The following is an 11,966-nucleotide window of genomic DNA, read 5'->3' as shown; positions in this document are numbered from 1 at the left end:
TGGGGCAATCTACTTCCGCAGTGATACTGCCTCGGAAACCCAAGGAGGGGTCGCTATGAGTCGGGTCCGACTCGACGGCACATAACAACAACATATATTTTACTGATTAAAGGTCTTTAAGCTTAATTGTTTTAATGTTATTTTTAACACATGAAAGGCAGGAAAGACGACTAATGTCTGTCAAGTAAAAAAGCCATAGTTTATTTAGTCTAATAGTTATTACACCCACCACCACCTAATGGGTAAACTGAAGGAGTTTAACTCCCAGTTAAACTGGGGAGTAGGGCAGGGGTGGGTCTGCCTCTGAAGACCTTCTCTGTATGCTCAGGCAATGAAGTAAATGCACTCGTTTCTGCAGGGTCCATAAAAACCCCATATCTGAACAAACAAGCGGTAAATGTAGCGCCGTATTAGGAGAAAGAGACACCAGCTACACTGAAGCCCATGAGAGAGAAGGTGATTTTAGGAAAAGAACAGCTGGATTTCTTACCTAATATAGCAGATTTTTCTGCTTCAAACATATCCAGAGCCTTAGTGAAAGGTTCCGCCATTTTGGCTAGCATTTCTGGTGCATATAAAGTATTGTGGGTTCTGAAAGATAACAAGGATGCTATGTAAATTTTTTGCAGTCTGTTGAGAAAGGAAAGGATGGGTTTTCCTCTTATAACTCAGTGAATCAAACTCTAGTACCATGCTGACATACAGACAGATCTCCCTGCCAACACATTAACACTTCTAACAGGGGATAGAACTGAAGCAAATGAGTACAGTTTATCACGCCTAAAGTCATCAACACATGAAACCCAAATCCTGAGACAGCAGGAGAGGATCAGAGTCCAAAGCTAGAAAGCAAAGTATCTGACAGCTGAGAAAATGCTTTAACATCCCTAATTTTCTGCCTACCATGTACATAAAGATGACATGTCAGAGGTATTGTGGATTAAGAGGCAGGACAAAGTGAGGGCAGTAATATGTCCCATTTTTCAGATATTTCTCCTCCATTCCAAAAGCATAGAGCCTGCAGTGCTCTGATAGTTGTTTAAGCTGTGTGAAGGAATACTCTTAATTCCTAAAACACACCTCTGTTCCCCACAAAATGACTTACCTGAGCAGCTACTGGCTTTGTATGACTAAGGAACAATGATTGTATATCTGATTAACCTGCTGTCTAAGGTGAGCCCCTCCTGCCCACAGCAAGGGCACCACTGAACAATCTGCAGTCATCAGAGACCATAACTACCTTTTTTTCTTTTTAAATGTAATTATAAAATACTTCAAACTAAAGAGTGTAACAAACAAGATTAAATATTTAAGATGCACACTGAGCAAGCAGATTCTTTTGTGCCATGTTTTTTTTCCTTTTTAAATGCAATACTGTTTCTGAAATCTACCCATGTACAGTTGTTAGTCTGCTCATTTAAACTGCTTTTCAGAACACCACTTAATAGATTAATTCTAGTTTATTCCCCCATCTCCCTCCTGAGGATTAATAGATTTGGACCCAATGGTTTCTCATGATAAATCAGCTATTTTTGTTGTTAGGGGTTTTGAGAGTAGATTCTGTGACCCAATGTGACAGAACAGAACTGCCCTATAGAGTTTACTAGGTTGTAATCTTTATAGAAGTAGATTCCCAGGGTCTTTTGTCCTACAGAGCTGCTGGGTAATCTTGTTGCAAATCTTTGTACTTGAGTTGCTTCTCTCTTGCTGCCTTCAAGATTTTTTTCTTAGTCTCATCTCTCAATGGCTTGATCACAATGTGTCAGTGTGGAGTTTTTCCTAGTTGTCATTTACTGAGATTCCTGAATATGTAGATTAATATCTTTACTACTAACCTGTGAAGTTTTTGGCCACTACTTCTTCAAATATTCTTTCTGCCCCTTTTCTATCTTCACTCTTTAGGACTCCCATCTGTATGCTGGTAGATTTGATGGTATCCCACAGACCTCTGAGGTTCTGTTCATTGAAAAAAAATATCTTCTGATCCCCTAACAGGAAAATTTCAGTTGTTCTACCTTTATACTCACTGATCATTTTAACTGCCTTAAATATGCTGCTGAAATCATCTAATACATTTTTTTATTTCAGCTACTGTATTTTTCAGCTCCAAAATTTCTATTTGGCTCCTTTTTATAATTTCTATCTCTTACTGATATTCCCAGGAGCTCTGATAGCATAGTGCCTAAGGCACTTGACTGCTAACCAGAAGGCTGGCGGTTCAAACTCACCAGCCACTCCTTGGAAGGAAGGTTGGGCAATCTACTTCCGTAGTGATACCGCCTCGGAAACCCAAGGAGGGGTTGTTATGAGTCGGGTCTGATTCAATGGCACATAACAACAACAACTACAAGTGATATTCCCAATTTATTCACATATAGGTCCCTAGTTTTATTTAGTTCTTTATCCATGGTTATGCTTTCCTCTTTGAGCATTTTAAGATAGGTGATTTAAAGATTCTTGTCTAGTAAATCTAATGTCTGGGCTGTCGCAGGGAAAGTTTCTTGTCACCGCCCCAATCCCCCATCAGTGAATGGGCCTTACTTTTTTTCTTAGAATTTTTTTTTTGTGTGTGAAAAACGGAATGCTTTGAACATTATAATGTGGTAACTTTAGAAATTAGTTGCTTGTTGAGGGCTGCAGCCATCCACTTATGTAGGGAATTTTCTAAATGTTTTTATTGTTTTGACCACAAGACTTTACTCTTTGTTGTGTGCAGTACTGAAATCTATTCCACTATCTCAGCAGTCAGTCAGTGAGTGACCTGACAGAGATTTCATTAAATGCCTGGCACAAAAATGAAAACAAACTCTCTAGGTCTGCATAAGTTGACTTTGAGTTGGGGCACTCCTTCAGTGCTCAGCCAGGCTGCCTACAACTCTGTCTTTGCCTCACCTTGTGTTTGCACAGAGCCCAAGGGCTGCTAGATTAGTGAGTGCTTCAGTGGAAGGACCCTAATTAGAGCATCGTATTCCACCATTTTCTGTGACCTCTACCTTTAGTTTTATTGATCCATCTATTCTCTTTTATTTATTTCATATTCACTGAAATAGTGGAATAAGTACTACATACAACAAAGAACAAAGTGTTTGTAGTCAAAACAGTGAAAACACCTTGATGTTTACGCACTTTCTTTTGGGGATTTATTAACTGACTAAATTATCTGCTTAAATTCATTAATTTCCAGTTTTCTTTTCTAACATACATAGGGCTGTACATTTCCTTCTGAGTATTGCTGTCTCACAAATGCTCTCACTGTTCTTCAATTCTAAAGTTTCTAATTTCATTCAGACTTTTTCCTTGACCCACTGAGTTACTTACGTGTTTACTCTGTAAAAGAAAAAGAAAACCTTTTCGTTAACACTTATTTCTGCCAGCAAATGAGGTGTACATGCTATCAAGCCTGGTGTTTGTACCCTAGTATGTACTTTTTTGTAAATGATTCCTGTGAGCTTGAAGAATGTAATTCTTCTAACTGCTTTGTAGAGGATTCTATGCAAGTTATGCTTGCTTAGTCAAAGTTTACTCTATCTAATGTTAACGTAATCTGTATCTTCCACTTGAACTGTAACTTCACAATGCTTTCAACTCTTGATTAGCCTCTTCTGACCTGAAAAGTTCTTTAGTTCCTGGTTGTTTTATGTCCTAAACTAGTCATTGCTAATATTTTATACTGTCCACATTAAACAAATTCACATATTTACCCCTTTTATTGTTGCTATTCAATGTTTGTTATAACCTACTACTTTTGAAATGTTCAATTTCCTTTTTGCTAAAGTACATCTTTCAGTAGTTTTATCAGCAAGTGTCTGTGAATTGTAAATTCCTGCAATCAGGTTTGCCTGAAATTCTTTTTCACTCTTCCCTAACTCTTGAATAATAATTTAGGTAGGTATGGAATCCTACATTGATAGCTATTTTCCTTCAACGTTTTGAAAATATTATTCCTTTGGCTTCTGATGCTGCTGTAGAGAACTCCAATACCAGTCTAATGACTGTTACATTGTAGTTGATCTCTCTTATCTCTGGTTATTCTTAATATTTTCTCTTAATGTTATCTTTGGAGTTCCTTTTATATTTTCTTACAGGCTACCATTCCACATGTCAAGGTTCTACTGTTTGCTATGTCTGCTAGCTCTTACCAAGTTTATGTATCTTTTCCAATTCTGGCTCATGAGGTCATTTTTAGAAGATTTATTCTACCAAGAGGCCGAAAAAAAACAACAGAACCAATTTTTATGTTAATTCAGGTAATTTCCCAAACCATATGGGTTGGGAAAGTTCTAACCCCCAACTTTCATGATGGAGCCCATCTGATTCTCAGACTTTTTTGCAAAGCAGAACTCCAGAAGAGATACCTTTTCTATTCCACCATTTCACTGAGGTATATATAGCCTTTCACAGATGTTAATGGTGGCCCAGGACCTCTCTGATCTCCATATAATTAGGTTTCTAAGATTTATTACACTTTGCAGGGAGCCATAGCATCATCTTGTGCACTTACTACCCTGGCTTTCAGTTTCCTATTTTGCTACTAGCATCCAGAGACTTTCTTTTTCGTACCAAAATTTCAGTTATACCTTTGAAAGAATATCTTATTTTACCGGACATCTTCAGTATTGCCAGAATTGGAAATATCCTAATATTCCATTTATTTTCAAAAACAGCAATTTGCCATTTTTCCAATTTATGAGTTAAGTTGCCATTGGTTCTTTGGGAAGATGTCTAATACTACAAAACGATCTTTGATAAAATCAGTTCTTCCTAAGAAGAAATCCATAGAGCTCAAAATATGAGAACAAGCAGACTAGCCATCTGTTTTTATTCTTAAAGGCAACTGTGACCTCAAGATAAAATTTTAAAAACAGTGAGGTTAATGTATCAATATAGTAAATGTCCCTGAGATCTGGTATTCCTGTAAAGTCTCCTCCCTTCTTCCTCAAGGAGATGGCTCCATGGTGGCTGCACCTCTATTCACAAGAGGTGGCAGGAGGATGTAAAGCACATAAAGCTCCAATATCTCTGCTCCAGGTTAGATGTTTATAAGCTGGAACACCTACAATCTCTAATAGTATTCAGGTTCCCAAAATATCAGCTTGCCTGACACACAAGTTAGGTGCTTCCACATTAAGAGAGGCTGGGTACTGCTTAGCTCTAAAGAAAAGGACAACCAGGTAATAAAAACTTTAAGGTCTGTATGATCTGCACTAATTTTAGATATTCTTAGCATCACCAACTAAGAGTATAATCACGAGGCTAAACAAAATTTTACACATTCATTCGTACATTCACAAATATTTCAATTAATCATATAGAAGGATTTATGGAAACAATTTATCAAACTTCAAGATATCAGAAAAACTGGTATCATTCTAAACAAATAATGATGACAACAAATCTTATGAACTAAAGAGTTTTGCTCCCCACATCTGTCCTTCATCTAACCCACTAGGAATATCGTGCTATCCAACAGAAATATAATGTGAGCCACATATATCATGCTCCATGAAGATAGGAGTTGTTTGTTTTGGATACTGCTATATAGCTATCACCTAGAAAACCCTTGGTACTTAATAAATATCTGTCCAATGAAGGTATGAATTGATGTTTGCTTTAGTTTAGGTTCCCATATTAATACATAAATATTACATTGTCTTTTCTAGGCAACTCCAGCATCAACATCTATACCTTCTTCATTAATCAGATTACTTGACACAAGAGGTGCTACCTTACCACATCTATTAGGAAAACAAACTTTTCCTACCTAAAAAAAAAAAAAAAAACCTCACAGCTCCAATATACAATTGTAAGGTAGTACCATCCATTGTTTGGCTCTACCTATGAAAACGGAACTAACAACTAAAAGAACTAACAAATCTGTCCTGGAAGAAGTGCACCAGAATGCACCTTGGAAGCAAGAATGGCCAGACTTTGTCTCACCTACTTTGGTCATGTTTTAAGAAGAGACCATCCCCTAGAGAAGGATATCAATCATGCTTGGTAAAGGGGAGGGTCAAACAAAAGAGGGGAAGGCCCTCAACAAGATGGACTAACACATTAGCTATAATGATGGGCTCAGGTATCAAGGATCATGGAGCTGGCACAGGACCGGGCAGTGTTTCAGTCTGCTGTAAATAGGGTCGCTATGAGATGGAGAAGATTCGCTGGCACCTAACAACAACATGAAAACTAAAAATACACATACCCTATAAATCAGGAATTCTACTTCTAAATGAGTATCTAACAAAAACTGTATATATGCATTTACTGAGACATTTATAAGAATATTAACACCAGCACTATTTGTAATAGGAAAATACTCAAAAGTCCATGAACAACGAATAAATAAATTACAGTATATTCATACAATGGAATACCATACAAGCAATGAAAATGAATGAACCATTAACTATATGCAATAACATGAATGAATCTCACAAACGTAAATTTGAGCAAAAGAATCCAGACACCAGGACTACATACTCCATTGATATAAATTTCAAAAAAAAAAACCCCAAAAAACAGGTAAAATGAATGTAAGATGCTAGAGGTCAGAACAGTGGATACTCTTTATGGGCAAGGCAGATAATGACAAGAAGAAAAAGGGGCTAAATAAGGTAGTTTTTTAATTTGAGTGTAGATTACACGAATGTGCCCACTGTGAAAATTTATCTACGTATATAATTTACTGAAAAACAAAACTCTAATAGCTCCAGCTGCACACTACTCAAGTCTAACTGCTCAGTAACTACAACCTGTAATTTTCATTTTGACTAACAATCAAAATATATTCTGATTAATTTTCAAAACATACTGAACTCTTAGAAAAATATCAAGATGGTAATCATACTGTTGGTCTTGTGGCTTCCTAACCCAATCAAGCATAACTCTTGTTTCTAGGTCTGTGTTCACATCATGGATTCTGGTTACAGGACTAATAGAGAGGATCTTGGAAAGACAAGCCAGGTTGACGAGCCTTTTGCCATGACTCCAATACTTTCATACTTCTTTAAACTGCAGAAGTTTCTTGTTTTAAAAACAACAGTATGGGAACAAATCTTTCCTTGATTAAACATTTTACTATTTTTTTTTAACATTCAAACCATTATTTCTTTATGGAAACCTCTTATCTCCTTTTGAAATCAGAACAAAACTTTTATCTATCTCCAAGACACACATCACAGTGAAAACTCTCAGATACTTCAGCCCTCCAATTTGGTCAAAACTAACTGAAAATCTTTCATTCTTTTAGTGCTAGCCAAGGGGACTGGTGGGGAAGAGCTTCCCTGAGACACAAGTAGTGTGGTTTACCCAGTTGAGATTGTGTTTTTCTTCCCTGGTATTAAGAGGCTGAACAGCAGTGAGCAAGAGCTTTAACTTATAACTTAAAATACTAAGGGATATAAACAGCACTCAGATTCTGCTTTGGTCAAAAAGAAATGAATTTTATACTAAACCTATCTTTCTCTCTATTGAACATCCCTAAATTGTCAAACACTCACCTAGTAACCAACAAATCTATACTTGGCCTACTTCCATCTGAAAATATTAGCTCTTGTAATATAAAAAGATGACTGAACTTTTAATAAGAAAACTTGGGAGAAAAAATGTAGATTCTGATTAAATATGCATGACGTGGAACCCAGATTCTGCAGTGGTTAAGGCATTTAGGTGCTAACCAAAAGGTTGGCAGTTAGAACCAACCAGTTACTCCATGGGAGAAAGATGAGGCAATCTGTATCTGTAAAGATTTATAGCTTTGGAAACCCTAATGAGCAGTTCTACTTTGTCCTATAAGGTTGCTATGAGCCGGAATCACTTGATGGCAGTGGGCTTGGGGTTTTGGACTCAGGCAATTGCTGATATCGCTGGTCTGAGGACTATGCTTTAAGAAGCTAAGGATACAGGAAACTAGAATGAAAAATTAACTATCACGCTTTCCTTTGGTACGTTTAGCCAATGGATGGATGGTGTTCTGGTTCCCTAGTGCTGCTCTGACAAGAATATACCAAGAATAGGATGTCCTTAACAAACAGGAGTTTATTCTTATAGTTTGGAGGCTTTAAGTCCAAGTTCAAAGTGCCAGGCTCCAGGGGCTGAGTAAAAGCCCCTCAACCTTGGGGACCAGCTCTGCCTCCTGTTCCCAGCCCACTGGAGCTAGAGGCTTTTCTTCACTCAGACAGCTGCTGGCTAATGAGGCTGAGAAACCCAAGGTTGACAAGTAAAAAGGCACAGTGCTGATGTTACCACACAGCAGGCCATTGAGTTAAGTCCATTTTAAGTCCCAAGGTCAGCAGAATACAGCAGGTTGCTGAGCAACGACACGGCTACATACAAAGTCCAAGCATACCAGAGACTAAAGACCTTTCTCAAAGCTTCTTCTTATGTACAAGAAGCAGACCACATACCCAAAGGCTGCTCATAGTAGATTCCACCATGGAGTTGATTACCAGTCTCATCATGGGGAATACTACATCCAGCTGCCCAGCCACTCAACCAGGCCTAGCCAAGTTGACACAAAAACATAACCACCACAGTTGGTTCACTCGAGGTCAGAGATACTATTGATGAATTCAGATCAGTTCATCTGAATACCATCCAGAGAAGCAACACTACACACAGCAATTGTCCTGTTCCAAATTAAGGATCCCTTTAGTGGAAAAAATTTACGCAAATAAAACAATAGGAAAGGAGGGTCCAGTAAGATGACGGAATAGGGAGACAGACTGCACAGACCCTCTTCAACAAAGAAAAGGGGAACCAATTAACACAGATACAGAAGATGATCCTGGAGTCGTGGGCTTTGAAGAGAAGGATACAGAAGTGTACTAAACTCCAGTAGTAGAACTTGCATGAAAACACCAAAAAAGGAAATACATGGAGCTGTGATCTCTGAGCGATCCTGACAGCATAGATAGCTTGGATTGCCGAGTGGTGTTAGGCCGTAAGAATTAACCTAAAAATCGGCACTGCTAGCCAGGGGCTGCATGGAGGACTGCACTGGTGGCTGGTGAATAAAAGAGGAAGCAGCAAAGAGGAAGGTGGGCTGAGCTGTAGACTTTTGCCTGTCTGGAGGACACATCCATTTTAGATGTTTACAAGTGGTTCAACCATTTTGGATATTTAAAGTGACAATGTTCTCCCACATTCCAGGGACTCCACTTGCCGGGGACCACAAGGGCGTTCTGGATGCCACAGACTGGAAAGGCGTGATATTTTCCCTTCGTTACTCTTATACCCCACACCCTCTTGGTGAACGGAACTGCAGCTATCCCTCATTCCTACTCATCTTCTGAGCTGTCAAGGATTCCATTCCAGTCTGTGTGCTTGGACAGAGCCTGGGTGCTCTGCCCTGCCCAAATTCCATTCCCACCCCTTTTTTTTAAGTTTGTTTGTTTTTGTCTGTTTTAAAATTACTATTATTATTATTTTTGCCCTTTTTATTATTACTCTTTGTTCTTCCCTTCTTGGGTTCTAGTTTTCAGCTTTTTCTCTCCTCCCTGTTCTTGGTTCCCACTTTTTTATTTCTCGTGGTTAACCCCATTCCTTGTTTTTCTTTTCGCATTTTTCACATTTTTTCTTCATTATTCTTTTTTCTCATATTGCCTTCTCTCCACCAGATATTGCGGGTTTTTTTTTCTTTCTCTTTTTGGTTATTGTTCTTGTGTGTTTACAAGGTGTGCTTTTTGTCCACTTGCTTTTACTTTTTTGATGTTTATTTGATTATTGTTTTTGTCTAACTGAGTGGAAGACAGCAACAGTGCTGATAAACAACCACCAAGAAGAGCCTGATTCATCCTTAACTGTTCTTCACAAACAGTGAACAGAGATCTGAATACAACAATGTCACAATGTCTCAGAGACAAAGACCATCACGGTACACACAAAGAAGAAAGATAGTGTTAGTTACAAGGGAGCAGGATACAGACCCAGAACATATCCCTGAAGAAGCAGCAGCATTGGCACTCCCTGATAAGGAATTCAAAAGAATTATATTTAGGTATCTTCAAAGGATTGAGAGACAGATCAAGGAAAACATGGACAAAATTAAGGAAAACATGGACAAAACCCTAGAACAATTTTGGAAGAAAACACAAGAACAAAATGACAAACTACCCTTGAGACCAGAACAATTAGATGGTGCCTAGCTACCAACGCCAACCACTCAGGAGAGGATCAAATCTGGAGATCCTGGATAGCGTGGGAGGAAAAAAGGGAACAAAATCCAAAAACTCAATAATGACCAGAATTACTGGTCAGATGGAGTCTGATACTATGGCCCTGCGATACATTCTGGGCCTGGAATAAAACTCACTCCCAGGGGCTGGGTCTCAGCCCAATAGTTAACAAGATGTACATGCAGACCATTTAACTCACCCACGGTGACACACCCACATACGCTATGGAAATACATCCCTTAGAGCAACAGACCACGAGGCACCAGAGTGGCAATATTCACATGGAGGAAAAGCAGGACATACTGGCGTCCCCATAACTATGAGGGGCACAGCAGGAGGATTACTGGGCAGGGAGGGGAGGAGACTGGGTTAGGGCTGGGCGTGATAAATGGTGAGTGAAACTAAATGTACACGTAACACTGAATGTAAAACAAACCCTTTAAATAAAAATAAAATAAAACAAAAAAGAAGAAAATGACAAAATAAATGAAAATTTATAAATGATACAAAATCTAGAGATAGAAATCCAGAAGATTAAAACTAAATTTTCAGAAATAGATAACACATTGAAAGGGCAAAGGAGTAGAAATGACTCAATGGAAGACAGAATTAATGAGACTGAAGACAACTACCTGAGTATTTCTTTGGAAAGGGATCACTCAGAAAAAAGACTAAAACAAAATGAAGAAAGCCTAAAGTTCATGTGGGACACGATCAAAACGGAGCTCTGGTGGCATGTGCCTAAGGCATTTGACTGCTAACCAGAAAGCTGGAGGTTCAAATGCACCAGCCACTCCTCGGAAGGTTGGGCAATCTACTTCTGTAGTGATACCGCCTCAGAAACCCAAGGAGGGGTTGAGTTGGACATGACTCAACGACTATGTTTGGGTTTGGTTGGGAATTGGAATTCCAGAACAAGAAGAGAAAAAGAAAACCAATGAGAAAATTGTCCAAGATTTGTTGGAAGAGAACTTCCCTGATATGATGAAAAATGAGAATATATCCATTCAGGAAGTCCAACGAACCCCAAACAAGATAAACCTCAAAAGAAAATCACCAAGACATATCGTCATCAAACTCATCAAAATCAAAAACAAAGAATTCTGAAAGCAGCATGGGAAAAACAAAAAGTTATTTACAAAGGACAACCAATAAGAATAAGCTCTGATATCTCAGCAGAAACCATGCAAGAGATAAGGCAATGGGATGGAATATATAAAACCCTGAAAGATAAAAATTTCCAACAAGAATTATAAAACTTGGCAAAACTGTCCCTCAAATATGATGGTGAAATTAGGAGATTTCCAGATAAGCAGAAACTAAGGGAATTTGTTAATAGCAGACCAACTTCACAAGAGATACTAAGGGGAGTCCTTTGAATAGACAACCAATAATACCAAACAACAACTGACCATTAATACACAAGATGACATAACCCAGAAACCAATACATCTTTGGATGCATCCAAAATAAAATAAGCTTACAAGATTGTACACAGGAAACCAGAGAAATCAATTGGCAAATGAGGACATCCATAAACCAAAAAGAGGGGAAAAATAGTGTAGTTACAGAACTTCAAAAGGTGAGGAAGTCAAGAGAGCTGCAAGATAGAATGGACTGTTCTAAACTTGGGGAGAAAATTATAATAATCACAGGGTAACCTCAAAGAAAAATGATAAATCTTCACATCACAATGAAAAAGAGGACAAGCACAAATATTTAGCAAATACTAAAACAACAGCAACAAAGGAAATGATAACATAAACGTAATGAGCTCACCACAGAAAATTA

At 38.2% G+C, this 11,966-nt stretch overlaps 1 protein-coding gene across 1 annotated transcript in view; it reads right to left on the bottom strand.

Annotated features, from left to right (window-relative positions):
* Positions 1-11,966, bottom strand: part of XPO5 (exportin 5) — a 59,800-nt gene that overhangs the window by 11,815 nt on the left and 36,019 nt on the right. Inside the window, exon 21 of the mRNA XM_007936307.2 lies at positions 491-591. Coding sequence (XP_007934498.1) covers positions 491-591 — 101 coding nt within the window. The remainder of the gene's footprint in view (positions 1-490; positions 592-11,966) is intronic.

The sequence above is a fragment of the Orycteropus afer genome, unplaced genomic scaffold (genome assembly GCF_000298275.1).
Source record: "Orycteropus afer afer isolate SDZICR_OR568_19922 unplaced genomic scaffold, OryAfe1.0 scaffold00034, whole genome shotgun sequence".
NCBI lineage: Eukaryota > Metazoa > Chordata > Mammalia > Tubulidentata > Orycteropodidae > Orycteropus > Orycteropus afer.
This window is presented reverse-complemented; position numbering and strand designations above follow the sequence as displayed.